General features: G+C 37.8%; 1 protein-coding gene across 1 annotated transcript in view; it reads left to right on the plus strand.

Annotated features, from left to right (window-relative positions):
* LOC149457718 (uncharacterized) overlaps nucleotides 1-12,993 on the plus strand; it is a gene marked incomplete at its 5' end in the record, with an annotated part of 276,029 nt that extends 263,036 nt beyond the window's left edge. Inside the window, 2 exons of the mRNA XM_089683111.1 lie at nucleotides 1,269-1,355; nucleotides 9,058-12,993. Of these exons, the coding sequence (XP_089539237.1) occupies nucleotides 1,269-1,355; nucleotides 9,058-9,600 (630 nt within the window). The remainder of the gene's footprint in view (nucleotides 1-1,268; nucleotides 1,356-9,057) is intronic.
* Nucleotides 12,994-15,189: the final 2,196 nt, after the last annotated feature.

Below are 15,189 nucleotides of genomic sequence, written 5' to 3' on the forward strand. Positions count from 1 at the left end.
AAAGGCCAAAGAGGCAGTCAGTCAAGCTAAAATAAGATGTGTCTGTGAGATGCACTCTAACACGCCTTAACTACAGCTAAACAATGGGGGGAATCACTTTGGGATGTAATAGAGTAGAACAGAGGGATGAAAGTACAATGTCTTAGTGAAGGTGGAAAGAAGAAATTACCTTAGATCGAAAGTAGTCCCTAGGACTGTAAAGCACAAGAAAAGGTCCCTTATAGCACAAGGCTTCCAACTTGTAAACTCATCTCACTAAAGTAATGACAGCAAAAAAGGTCACCTTGTGAGTTAGGGCAGACAGGGGGGTAGCTCTGAGAGGCTCAAAGGGTGTTTTTTGAAGAAACAGAAACAGACTGAAGTCCCACAGAGCCACAGGTGGATGTATAGTTGGAACGTGGTATGTAGGCTTTTACCAAAATGGTAAGAGGCAATTAGATTCGGATCACACTGGAGAAAAGTCAGGATGTGTCTTCCAGAAAATTTTAATGGCTTGCACCATGTGAAATACGCTTTCCAAGTGTGATAGCATATTTTTTAGAAGCTGTTTTTCTAGCTTTATAGGAATAATGATTTCAGATAGACCCCTGTGCCTTAGGACCTGGGCTCTAGCAGCCATGCTGTTAAACCTAGTGACCAGGAATCGGGGTCCTAAACCTGTCCTTGGGACAAGAAATCTAGACAGTCTTGGAGAGCCCATGATGAAGTTTCTGATTAGGCTGGAGTACAACATCTGCCTGGGCCCATTCAATAGTTAATATCATGGGAATGCCCTCCATCTCAACCCTGTGGAGTACAATATGTTGACTCCCACTGAGTCATCTGAGCATCCACTGTTATGGTTAAAGTATCCCTGGATCTAGAGATAAAGTTGTTTAGTTTGTTGTTTGAACTTGGAAGCCAGGGTGGTCCACATCTGGCATTTCTCACCTTAAACAGGGGTCCTAGAACACCCTTAGGTGAAAAGCTCATTCTCTTTAGTCAAAATGCAGAACTTAGGAAGTCCACCTGCCAATTTTCTATGCCTGGAATATGCATGTCAGATAGAACTGGAATGTCAAGTTCTGCCTAAGAAATTATCTGGTTGTCTTCTAGTTCCTCCCTGATAGTTGATGTATGCCACTTCTGGCATTGTCCAAATGAATCCATGCCAGAGGATAATGTAGTCAAAAGGTCCAGCATTAGAGGGAGAACTGAATAGCTCATAGCTCCAGGATGTTGTTTGGAGACAAGCTTCCTCCAGTGACCAATTCTCTTTTACTGTGTAGGTGTCCAAGACTCCTGCCCAGATTGACATCCATTATGAGGATCTTTCAGACCAGTTAGAGATAGAAGCCAGCTCCAGGGCAGGCTTTGTGAGTCTCTATAGAAAAAGGAAGAGATAGCCCAGCCGCCGCACAACTTGCCCAGCTTGACTGGTTAGCAGGTAAAAGCAGCCTTAGTTCCATTCATCCAAGCCATGCCCCATCATGTTTCACCTCATCACTGGCTCCCGCCCTCAACCTCAATGATTAAGCCCTAGGGGGGCAAAACGTGTTGGGGGCATGGCTTGGAAAAATTTAGTTGAGGCTGCTTTTATCTGCTAACCACTTGGGCTTGGCAACACGTGTGGCATTAGGGCTATCGCTCACTATTTCTACAGTGTGATTTGGGTCTGGATGAACCTTTCCTTAGCCTGCACACTCACTAGTCAGTGGCCTCCATTTCATTGAACCTCGTTAGTCTGAGCGTGGGGCCACTAAGCATTTATCATGGGAGTCACTAGTTGCAGTGGAGTGGAGTTGGATAAAGGGCACTTCCTCAAAGGAGGACACCATCAGTCCATGAACTATCATGCAAAAGCAGAGAGTATGGCTCTTGGACTGCAAGATCTGAACCTCTGAATGAAGGGAGAACCTTGGACTGAGCAGTATCTAGAAGGAGACCTAGGTACTCCAAGTGATCGGTAATTTCTAATAGCAGGATCCAACTGAACATTTAAAAAGTTTGAACAGTAGCGTGGGCATTGACTAACAATGTCTGTGATGACTGGTCCCACAGTAGGAGGTTGTTCAGTAACACAAAGGGAATACCCTGATAGAGAGTCAGTACACTGGTAAAAACTTGAGGTGCAGTGAACAGCAAACTGATAGTAATGAATGCCCTTAGCGGAATGCAAGCAATGTTGATATGTCAAAAGCTGGGGACATGTAGGGCCATTGGGGTGGATTTTACTTTAGGGATGGTGAACAAGTTGGAGTAGAAACCCTGAAACCTTGGGAGAGGAGCTGTTCCAAGGCAGAGTGAATATCTGCTAATCAATTCCGGGACTTTGACAGATGAGACAGTATAAAGTGGGATTAGCGATTGAAATTCTAGCTTGAACATCACATCCTTCATCTATGAATTGGATATTCTTTCTGTCCAGCTGGTTGCAAAGGCTAACAGACATCTGAGTTTGAAGAGTGGGGCTGTCCCTTCATTGTGAGTACAATGTACTCACAGGTTTGGAAGGTTTCAACATCCAAGGTTTGAGATGGAACTGACTTCCAGACTTGGGCTTAGATGCTTGAGAGAAATAAACGGAAGTTTCATTTCAGAGAAAGAAGGTTTTCTAGCTTGAGCCTTAACTTTCTTTTTCTGGGGCAAAGGGGTACTCCAGTCCCCACCTCTTTAACAAAGCTGTCCAGTGAAATACCAAAAATCTGTTCTCCCTCGTATTCATATGCACTAAGCAGTTTTTACACTGCTATTTAGCAGCCCAACATTTAAGTAAAAGAGTTTTTTACATGTGTATAGAGGAGAAAGGAGACTGTTTTCTATGAGAAGTACCATATCCACAAGCCCATAAACACAGTAATGTAGGGCAACAGGCATGAGTTCTGACTGTTGGAAAATGGAAGGATCCAATAATATTGTGTCATCAGGAAGAAGAGAGATCTAGAAAGGATCTACATTTTTTTTCAACTAAATCTTCAAAGTGGTTCTAAAGTCATAAGATTTTTTATCCTAATGCATTCTGTGCATTAAGGTAGATAACCTTCCAATATCAGCTCCCTCCAGCCCCCCCCCCCCTTAAACACTTATCTGGCTCCTCTTTTGATCCAGAGATGTGCTCGTCTGTAGCAGCTCTTCCCCCTCTTCTATCAGCCTGTTATGGAGGCATTCTCAAAAGAGGAGAAGCAGACAGCACCAGCAGGGGACCCCAGCCAGAAGAGGAGATATAGGGCCACCCTGATCAATACCATTGCATAAAGTAGGTAAGTATAATATGTTTATTATAAAAAAAAGGTGCCTTTACAACCACTTTAAATACTGAATAGTACTCAAATGCAAAGAAAGGTCAGGGTTTTAGTAAGGCAATAAATGTCCGAATCCATCATGACAAGGGACTCCTCCTCAACAGGGAATTGTTGGACAGAAAGTTTGGGAGGGAAATAACTTTTCAGGAGAGGACCAGTCACCATACAAATGTGGTTGTTGTAGCAAATTTACTGGGTAGGTTTGGACAAGTTAGGGACTTTTAAGGGAGCCCAGATTGGTAACCTCATGCATACCTGGGTTGCACCAGTTAAAACCACTTACACACCATATCAACAAGAACCTAGGTGCTATCCTTAATTCCAGAAGTAATGAAGCAGACTGGGCCACCTCATGTACTTGATCACTCAAAAGATCCTGAGATGTAAGTGAAAAAGCAGTTGCAGGCAAATCAAAGACAGACTGGAGGAGGAGGTGTAGAGTTATGCTTGTAGTTCCTGTGTTCTAAATCTGCAGTTGTAGTAATGACCCTTCTGAACCTTGGACCTTCACAGGAAACTGACCAAAAGATGGTAAAGGAAGAGGAAAAAATGTGCATGTGTGCAGGCAATATGGCATAGGCATGTGTCACATTTTAAAAGGGTCATGCCCAACATTTATCTAAGTGATTGCAACACATACATTTTGTTATAACACTTTGCTCTCAGCTGCTAACCCATACGGGATACACTGGATATGAATATCACACTTCTAGGCACTTTACAACACAGTAAAAATGGTCACAGCACCAGTCCCATCAATTGCCTGTGACACTGTAATGTCAGTGAACAAATACGTCAGTAGTAACACACATCAGGCTCCCAGAAAAAATGGGGACCAACCCCACACTTACTGCATGGCAGTCTGGACAGCATTTTGCAACCATCTTCAGAACAGGCCTACACTGGAAGGTGTAATACAGCCTTGGATTTGTAAAGTACTCTACAGCAAACTAACACAGGTCACCAGATGCCTTCAAAACACCAACAGTTCATTGCCCTATGGTCACTTTACAGCCCACAGCTTCCAGTAGGTCTGATAAAATGGAAAAAAAAATATGTTTTTTTTCTCTTATTCATTCTTCTAAACCAATAGCATAAAACTGAAGCTTGATGAAAGTTGAGGGTATTATACTACTCGTTCAAACATTTTTTTTTTGTTGCCAGCGTCACTATGTGCGTTGGTGTTGTAATAATTGTGAATGGCACTCCCAAAGTACCTTTCCAATGTAAATGCACTGCAGCACATTACAATGCACTACACCTATTTTTTCGTGTGTTGAGATACACAGTTCACTTTGGTTTGGAACACTGCATTGTGGAGTGAATGAGCACCAAGAGTTCAGCTTTTAATGTATCCTGTTCAGTTACAGTATATTTATCTTATCTTTCAGTAGTCCTTTATTTTTTGAGACTCCTTCCTTTTAGAGTTCATACACTGTACATACTCAACAATTTAATATAATTTGCATCTGTTTTTCAGCTTCAAACTTTGCTAACGTTTGCAGTTCTTATACTTAATGAAATGCAAGGTGGTTGAGGGATGGTATAATTAATCTCTCATGTTTTCACATGCTGGAAAATAAGATGGAATCTGGTCAGGGTTTTCTGGGACCACCTTGACGTTGCGGAAGCCGAGACAGGTTTTGGTTCTCACTTTTGATCAGCATTACGTGGGCAAGGAAGGGAGGGTTGGAGAGGTAGGGTCTGTAGCAGAAAAAAAAGTTTGCAAACAGTTTGTTTTGTCAGTGACTGGGAGAAGCCCATCACCTGTCAAAGAGGTATCAGTCCTGTTTAGTTAGTGCCTGTATGGCAAGGATTTACTTTCGGTTCTGTTCTGTTTACTTCTATTGAAACCTTTTAAAATAAAACTGATTACAAGTCAGAATCAAAGAAGAACCTGCTGCTTGTACTGCCTTTTTTTCCCAGGGAAGTGATCATCATTTGTTCTAACCCCCACAATATTTACATATGGTGATATTACGGGGTTCTCAATCACCAGCCTTCCAACTTTGTAAAGCAAACAGTCTTTTATTGTTAAAAACAACAAAAATAAAAATAGTTTTCCTTCAAGATACTAAGAAAAATCCCATAACTCTGGTATATGAGAAACAAAACTACAGCTCACTCCCAGTATAAACTAGTCCCACACCAGAGTTTAAGATTCCCACCTGCTTCAGGGGTCCAGAAGCAAGACCTGCTTTTCCACTTTGTTATGTAATTTGTATTTCTGCAACATCATGTAATGTGACTTACAACAAACACCAATAATGACCTTCACCATGCATATTTAGTCAGCCAGTCATTAGGGATCCTCATAAACGTGTGGTCTGAATCAGCATACAGTTTATATTTTTACTGCCACATTTTTTTTACTTTGTTTATTGTATATTTTGTACAATGACAAGAAACACAGTTCATATATATGTTGGAAATGACAAGTCTGTTTCCACAATGCAATAACAGATCAACAGAACAGAACACATTTCTTAATATATTAGGATGTAAACAATGAAACAGCTGTCCCTTATTTCATAATAATCCATTGAATGCACATTAACTATTAGATTGATCATGAGCAATCCATGTGTTCTACACAAATAATACCAAGAAAGTCACAATCAAGTCAATTTCGTCTGTTGTTTCATTTAAGGGCAGGTCTACACCAAACATTTTATGATATTTGTGAGGATAGTTGCCAATGTCATAAATAATCTTTTCATAGAGAATAATTTGGATAATTATTAAGGAAGTGAGGAAATCTATGACTCATTCTGCCACTTTCTTTCTCTAGTAGCACATGCAATTTTTATAGCCTCCTTGTGGTTCGTGTGAACCGCACACCCACTATAACAACATTTTCTCTACTCTCTAGTTTCTTTGTCTGTGACAGCTCTTGGTCGCCAGTTCTGATCAGAAGCCAGCTAGAGTGGTCCCAATCATGTGGACACTGTGAGAATGCTGTGTGTGCCAATCAAAGTGCTCACGTGATCAGGAATCTGCTCCGACTCCCAGCATTAAAATCCATTTTGGAGTGCCTACAGTGCAAAAGATATATATAGGATTGACAACTTTGATTACTATGCCCTTGAACTGTGTCCTCGTTTTAAACTTTGTGGTTATACAGCTAAATCACAGTTACACAGATAAACTTCACTTTCTTCCTCAGTGAATTCGAAAAAGGGTCCCCTTACCACTAAGGCATATGAAAGTTACATTACCAAGATGGAAAAAAGAAAAACATTTATCCACGTTACAAAAAATGGAAATGAATAGAATCTCATCCCCTTGTTGATCAACTTTTTTTTACAAAATAATTCTTATAGGGTCTTCTTGCTTTTCTGTTTCTCACTCTTCCAATTATGCACACATTACATTTATGGCCCTACAGTCAGGAGTACCGAAGTCAATGAACCTTGTAGTCTGGGCCAGTGTTTTTGTATTTTTTTTTATTTTGTATGTGAAGAGAATTACATATATATCTTTTATGCATCTGCATATGTATTAGATATCAGCACAATCAAGGTTGTATTATAGACCTGGCATCAACAGTAGTTTTTAAGGAGATTTTAGCAAAACACATGCCACTACAAAAGTCCTACACAGTTTTCCTTTTTTTTTCTTGTATGGGAAGTGGAGCATATTATTAAATTATCTTAATAACTGAACATTTCAACATTTAAACAAAATTAAGGTTAAATTAACCATAAAAACGTATTGCTTTAATAATTCTGATAAAAAGTTATTCATGAAGAGTATGCATGGAAAAAAGGCTGTGTTCAATGTATTACCTAATTCAATATTATCTGGTTAAAACATTGTTATTGATGAGCCTTTGAGATTTAGATAAGCCCCTTGTTTTGTTTATGCATAATTACGCAAATGAAAGCAAATTAATAATTATAATTGCATATATTGCAGGTTTTAAACTGATTACATCTGATTTAATAATGATACATTATAAACAACTCATCAGCAATCAAGTCTTGTGTTCTAGGAACAGAAGAAAGCATTAAGTCATTAATTATACAGTTTGACTTTTATCATTTTTGCTGCTACCATAATAGCACATGCCAAGGCAAAATAAAAAACATCCAGTTCATCGCTAGTGTACATGAATGCTTCCCATGCTTTGAAACACTACAGAAAAATACCTGTTAATGTGCCAGAAATATAGTATGCTTCCTTTTCAGCATGGCCACACAATTCTGAATTCCTAGGCACATGGGGGTTTATTTACTAAAGCTGGAGAATCCAAAATCAGACTCCCTTCAGCATAGAAACCAATCAGCTTCCAGGTTTCATTGCCAAAACTTCATTGAACAAGCTGAGGTTAGAAGCTGATTGGTTTCTATGCAGAAGGGAGTCTGATTTTGGACTCTCCAGCATTAGTAAATAAACCCCATGGCGTCAGCCCTGCTTACTTCCACTCCTCATCTCCATGATTTTTCTGCACAAGCAGAGAACACAGGAAGTAAAAGCAGTGTGCAGAGGAAGCTTACAAGATTTCTGTCAAAATCAACAGATATTAGATTTATTGCACAGATTTAACAAAACACTTACAATGGAATATCTATGAGGTCAAATGGAAGTAAATAGTTCAAGTCCATTGTTAGGGGTTACATACCATTTAATGATGTCAAAGCAGTGGTAAACTATGGTGTAAAATATGGGGCAAACATGGGGAACAATACAGATGTATAAAGTACACATGGACAGATAAACATTTTAATAAGGATGTCTAAGAATGCTAAGGCACATTTCAGGTATGCACAGTCAAACAATTGCCTATGATCTTTAGAATCAGCAGAAATCAATATGGCTTTCTACACATAGTTTCTGTAACTGTTCAGTAAAACAATGGGCTGTGGACAGTCAGCAGACAATAACAGTTGAGTTTCATCTTTTGTGATAGATATACAACTCTAGCTAGGTGCTACAATGTTAACAACTGTCTTTTGATGTTTGTACAATTTTGTTTGGGAGTACAGGAAAATTTAAAGTGGAACATCAGGCCGGTAGTTAAAAATTGGCAGACAGGCAGGATTTTTAATTGTCTCTTCTGCATTAAAGCTTCTTACCTGTCTGCCCCTGTACAATAAGCTGCGCAATCGAAGCTCACTGCACAGTTTCGGCGATGCCGGATTTGACAGAACTCCCGCACATGTGCTGGAGTGAAGTCATCTCCACCCAACTAATGACAGTGGGCAGCACTTAAGACCCAGAAGCCGGCCGCCCAAAGATGTCAGCTGCGGGCAGGGAGTTCCGGCAATGATGCATCGCTGGATTCAAGGTGAATATAGTTCAGTTTTAAGCATGGTTATTTGTAACTCATCTGATGGCACACATATGGTAAGTAGAGACAAGGAACTGATCAACTGCCAGTTCTGGGTTAACTGTATTCAAGTAATTCCTTAGTGATTCATTCTTTTTTTACTGGCAATGAATTTTGACATCAGGCGGTTGTTCTGACGTTTCACCAGATTCCTCACTATATCTGCTTTGCTACATTTGTAATCAATCATTTGAATACAGTATACATGTGCATAGAGAAAAAACAAAACAAACCTGACTACAGAAATTACAGAAAAGAACCATATTTTTTGTTATGGCATGACACAGATTTCACAAGTGGTGTCAGACAGAAGCTAGTAGTATTGCCCTGGTATCAGCAAAAGAATAATAGTCTAATGCTCTGGTGAATACATTAGGACGGGTTTGCTTTAGTAATTGTAATTTGTTTTGTTTTTCTGACTGTTTGTGTTAATTTTTTTTAAAGGTTGCTAGAAAAAAGAAGATCAAATTAGTTGTGGATCGAGAATATGAAACTAGTTCAACAGGAGAAGAGAGTGCTCCTGAAACTCAAAAAAACCGTCTCAGTCACCCAAACATACAAAACAATATTAACGGAAATCTATACATTGCCCAAAATGGGTCTGTGGTTAGAACCAGACGTTCATGCCTTACAAACAATCTTAAAATGACTTCCCCTGCAAGGCTCGGGAAGCACTTCAAGAAATTGGACAGACTTGGAGTGACACATGAGGAAAACATCCAGTTGAATACATTATCAAAGGAAGCTTCTATCAAACTTAGCACTAGACCTTCTAGTATATCATTGGCATCTAGCACTGGCATGACCAAAAATATACCTAAGATTGGAGACAATAAATTAAAAAGCACAGATGAACAGGAGTCAGTTGTTGATAATGAAGACATTAAAGAGCCATTGGAATTCCACAGTGACCAGACACAGTCAGATGAAGAGGAGTTGTGGATGGGACCTTGGAATAATCTTCACATACCAATGACAAAACTATGATATTTTTTTTAATACTGATTTACAATAGACTGTACTTTGTATGATCACAATGAGAACAAAATCTTGTATTGTGCACATAAAGAATATTACTTTTTCCAGATTAAATAATACAAAGAATTTGCACTTTTATGGATTAGTTTTTCTATCTCTTATCTAACACATTGCAAGTATTTTTGATGCACCATTAAAAAAAACTGGTAAAAATGAAAAAAAAAATACTTCTTACCTTTACATTTGAAAAATATGCTTCTAATTAATTTTGCATGTGTCACATAGGTTATCAGAAAATACACTAAAATTGCCCGACAGTTTAGGAATATTTTCCCTTTTTTAAATATTTTAATTTCTTTTATATTCCTTACTATTTAAATAAATGGTTAAGGAAGCTCTTTATCAATTAATTCATCTTATGTAATTCATGACCAAGCAAGGTATTGCCTGAATCAAATATATCATTAAATTACCTTGAAGTGCTGTCCACAATAACAGAACATTATTACAAATCCCACAGCCATTTATTGCACTTTTGCTGTACTTTGTGAACATTTTACAGTTGACTGTTGTGCTGGTAAATGAAGTTTTGCCTAAAGCATGACATTTTACTATGTTTTATTTGTTAAAACAGCACAGAATACAAAGGGATAACGTTTTTGAGTAAATCCATTATAAAAATTATTATTTTTGTGCAATGGTTCATGGCTAAACCATAAATCTGACACTAGATTTTAGTCTCAGGGACTTATAATAATCATCCTGCATCCACTTTTCCTTACTTTATAAAATAACCCTTTCTGTTTCTGATACACATCAGGCATATGTCCCAATTTTGTCGTTTTAAGATACATACATTGAAGAAGTCAAATGGTAGTCACTCAGGTCTCAATCCAGTCATTTGATAATCTTATGTTGATATTTTGGTTGGATCTATGAAGTTATTTTTTAACTGTGAGTGAAATCCACCACTATATACCGTAACTCATTTTTTATGGATAGAACTAAACTGCAAATGCATGTGCAGCACTGTAATAACAGAAAAAAAATCCTAAAAAAAATTAGAATTTCTAGTCCAGTAAAAAAAAAATATGTAACATTAATTATTATTGTTTGCCAGAGAATTTTATAGCAATTGGCAATTTGCCACAAGAATATCAGAAATTCTAAGAATATTATAACGGCTCCATATTGGCACAGGAAAATGGAGGGAAAGCACCCCTTCCTATGTCAATGTGCCTTTTTTTCAGTATTTGCCTTAAATGTACTATATGTCATGAAACCTCTTCCAAAAACACATCTGGCATCAGAATAAAATATATATTTTCATACGTAATATTACAGATAATTTAAGACAGAATTAAAGTAGTATTTAACCCAAAAGCAAACTTTTATCATATTGCAGCTTACCAATTTTTAAATGTGATATCTGCATTAGTTTTCTTTTTTAAGTTTTATTTCCTTTATTTTCATATGGTGACCCAGCCAGTAAGTCTGTTGTTTTTCAACACAACAAGCTCTCCAACAAATGTAGCAGGGGTGACAGGGGTTCTTACAATGATCAGCTTTTATTTATTCATGTTAAAACTTTTATTCCAAAAGATTAAAACCAAATATGTTGCTATAACTGCTTTGAAGATGGAATTCTGCAACTTTGTCAAAAGTGCAGGCATACTGTGCATTAATTCCAGCAAGGTGCATGCCACCCCCTGGACTTATCTCTTTAAAGCACATCTCTGGGTAAAAAAAAGTTTTCTCATGCAGTGGGGCTGTGCCACACTGAACGGGTCAACCACTCATTTTGTCCAGGGGTAAGAAGAAAGCTTTTACTCGCCCGATCTCTGGTTCCACTAGAAAATTGTGCTCCTCCACAGTCCACTGGTGGACTGTTCCTGGTCTATGGAGCATACTCTGACCTTGATGATGTCAGGAACAGTCCACAACTCAAGACTGCTGGAACGAGGGGGTGCTGGACTGGTTGTGTGCTGGAAGGAACAGAGGATTAGGTACAGTAAGTAAATCTCCTTTCTCCTCTCCCCTAGACAAAAACAAGCAGTTAACCCGTGCAGTGCAGGATCAGCCCCAGTGCATGAGAAAACTTTTTTTTTTTGCCTGGAGAGGTGCTTCAAGAAGATAGTTTCCAGAGCTCCAATGCTGGATGCTCTGGTCTGAGCTCTTTCAAATGTGGAGTTGATGCAGCTGCTTTTTCTTCTGAAAAGATTCTGATTTAGTATTGACATTTGCTCTGCATCTAAGGCTGTATTTTTGTTGCATGCTTACAGGCGTTTCAGGGTAGGGAGAGGCATGTTGAAAATATCCAGTAGTGTTTCTAATAGCCAACTGGAAGAAAAAAATAATACCAAGTGTCCCCTCTCAGGATCTCAAATGTGTTGCAATATCTTCAGAGTTAATATGAAACTTTAGCTATTAAATATATATGGGGAATATCAATAATTTTTTCTTACCAGTCACGTTGTAATTTAGGTTTTTTGGTCCTTAAAGTATAGCTGTCATTAAGAGAGATATTTGTTAAATTTATATGAATTTCTAAGACTGAAAAGCATTTTTGTAGAATAAAGATTATTTTTGCAAAGCTTGTGTTGCACTAAGCCTTACACAAACCAAGCCTAACTAAAAAAAAAAAATGCAGAGGGTTTGCAGTTTTATCTGAAGAAAATTTGGCCAAGCTGACACATTTCACATTTTTTTTACTCACTGAAAAACAAAATATATATAAAAAAGCACTAGCTTCCCACCTCTAATTGTAGGATCATAAAAACAGGTATAGCATAGCAGTTTTATAGGGAATGGGGTTTATTTACTAAAGGCAAATAGAATGTTGACTTTGCAAGAGGAGTTTCTCTTAGCTTTATGCTGTAATTTGACTGACTTCCATCATCCAATTATATACAAGCAAAAATACAGTTTTTTTTATCTAATTGCCCTTCGAACATTATTAGGTATTCTTTGCAAAGTGAATTTTCACCACATTCTAAGGAAAACTTCCCTTGCAAAGCAACCAGCCTATTTGTTTTTAGTAAATCAACCCCCAAAAAAATGCTGAACCAGTTTTAATAGTACTTCTTACTTTTTATGAGCTGCACGTATAATGCAACAACAGCAATACAAGATACCGTTGTATATTAATCAGTCTATCATCAGAATTCAAAAAGTGTTTTGTACGAGAATATAATTGCGCAGTCACTTTGTCATTAGAAAATAATATTTAAATTACATTAATTTTAAACAATAATTGTTGTCCAGAAAATCAAAATCTGAACAGCCAGAAATAATCACACAGAGGCCTGCATTCTAACAAAATACCATCAAGAAGTTCATTTTGTTGTCCATTAATACTTGTACTTATTTAGATATTTCTAAAATAAACAATTATTCAAATTACTACACCTTAGCAGCTGTTTATTTACAATTCATTTTTTTTATTTATGCTATTTAACCTTTTACTGCCCATATAACAAACATGTACAGCAGAAACAGCATGGCCTTTAACACCTGAATGAAGCACATACTGTATGTGTCACTGGGCAGCCAATGTTTCTGTGCTGAAAGCATGCTCACTGAATGCTCCCAGCTCAGTGACATAGCTGTCAAACACAGCTATTGGTCCCCAATAATGATTGGTGACTGGCGGAACCAGCATACTGATATGAATATGTGACAAATATGCAGTCTGCATATATAATATTTTTTATTCTTTTGTACATACGAATGTTTGCTTTGCAATCATATGACTCATGATTGCTTTATGTTCTAAATTGTATGATTTTTTGCAGATCAAACAAATCAGTAAGCATATTTTTTCTGTAATTCTTCTGATTTAGTCTTCTCTAGTTACTTTATGTAAAAAATCTAATGACACACCAAATGTAAATGAAAATTCCTGTATGTTTGAACATTTAGGTATGTAATAATTTATACAACTTTACCTTGCCACCTGTTTTATACCTTCCTATCCTTCAGGCTAGGGGAGGCTTAGTAAAATAGTTATTTTTATGGAGTTAATGAACAAACTCACTGAACTCCTATACAACTAAAAACACAAAGGACTGCATTTTTATTACCCCCTTTAATGGTTTATAAAAAACAACATTGAAACAGTGGTTCTGATAGAATTAGCAATAATAGGATGGCCAAATTTAGGGCATATGCCAGCAGATGTTCATTAAAGTATCTTGTTTCCAAAACGTTTATGCCATAAAACCTAAGGGAAAGGGAATACAGTTTGTAAATGTTTGGAAAGAGATGGAAGAATTACTGAAATGGAGGAAAGATGGGGCATAGGTGCAGCACAAAGCAAAGTTCTTTTTAGAGAGCCTGCCTTAGGCTGGCCATACAATATACAATTTTCTGTTCAATTTCTGCCCAATTTCCTTTAGATTTACTTTCAACTATGTAGTGCAAGGGCCCACTTAATTGGATACAATTGAAAGTGCTGTTTAGGTTTGACCTCATATTATATGGTTTTTGATAAATCTAAAGCAATTTTCTAAAGAAAATTGTATAATGTATGGCCAGCCTTAGTGACCATGCTAAGCAGTTTAAATCAGCAAAATCAATCTGGTGGTGGGTCTGAATGCAGTCTAGCTCCCAAGATGCAGTCTGTGTTAATAAACATAACTGATATTTTAATACAGAGTACTCTAGACAATCTGCATCATAGGCTTCATAGCAAAAGTTCACATGTATCCCTAAACCATTCACTTCAGGGTATAGAGAACATATTTATTTATTTATTATTTATTTCAGGTACTTGTATAGTTCTGTCAATTTACGCAGCGCTTTTACATATATATTGTACATTCACATCAGTCCCTAACCCTCAAGGGGTGTACAATCTAAGGTCCCTAGCTCACATTCATACACAGACTAGGGCCAATTTAGACAGGAGCCAATTAACCTACCAGCATGTCTTTGGAGTGTGGGAGGAAACCAGAATACCCGGAGGAAACCTATGCAGTCACAGGGAGAACATGCAAACTCCAGGCAGGTGGTGCCGTGGTTGGGATTAGAACCAGCGACCCTAGTACTGCCAGGCGGAAGTGCTATCCATTTAGCCACTGTGCTGCCCATATAAGACAATATTAGGTACAAAATTGTCCTGCCTGTGAGAATATACCCTAAAAATGTGCTAATATCTTTGTTAGCCATAAAACCCTTTTGTGTGCAACCTTAAGGGGATTTAATTCCCAGGCATCAAGACTAAGCCCAACTTCCCATCCCCTATTCCCTAAAATACTACATAGCATGCTTCTAGCTAACAGGGGGTGGCATTAAGTGAGATTCAGACGTAAAATATAAATACAAAGATGTTCTCACCAGAAGATGTCCAGTGTTAATACATCAGACTTAACTTTTATTGAAGATCGCAGCTGAAACAATGCTTATACTTCTGCAGGAATGTTGTATATGTATAAGAGGATCAATACTTTGGCACCTCAAAACAGAAATGCAGTGGTCATCAGAAACGGAATAGAGGGTAAATATTCCAATGGGGTCTATCTGATGACTTCACTTTGGAGGGATTGTCTCTCACTTTCTGTTGTAGCTATGGGACAGGAAGTGAAGGGAAATCTCCCC

The sequence above is a fragment of the Staurois parvus genome, unplaced genomic scaffold (genome assembly GCF_062004578.1).
Source record: "Staurois parvus isolate SC_StPar_1 unplaced genomic scaffold, SC_StPar_1.0 ptg000303l, whole genome shotgun sequence".
Taxonomy (NCBI): Eukaryota; Metazoa; Chordata; class Amphibia; order Anura; family Ranidae; genus Staurois; species Staurois parvus.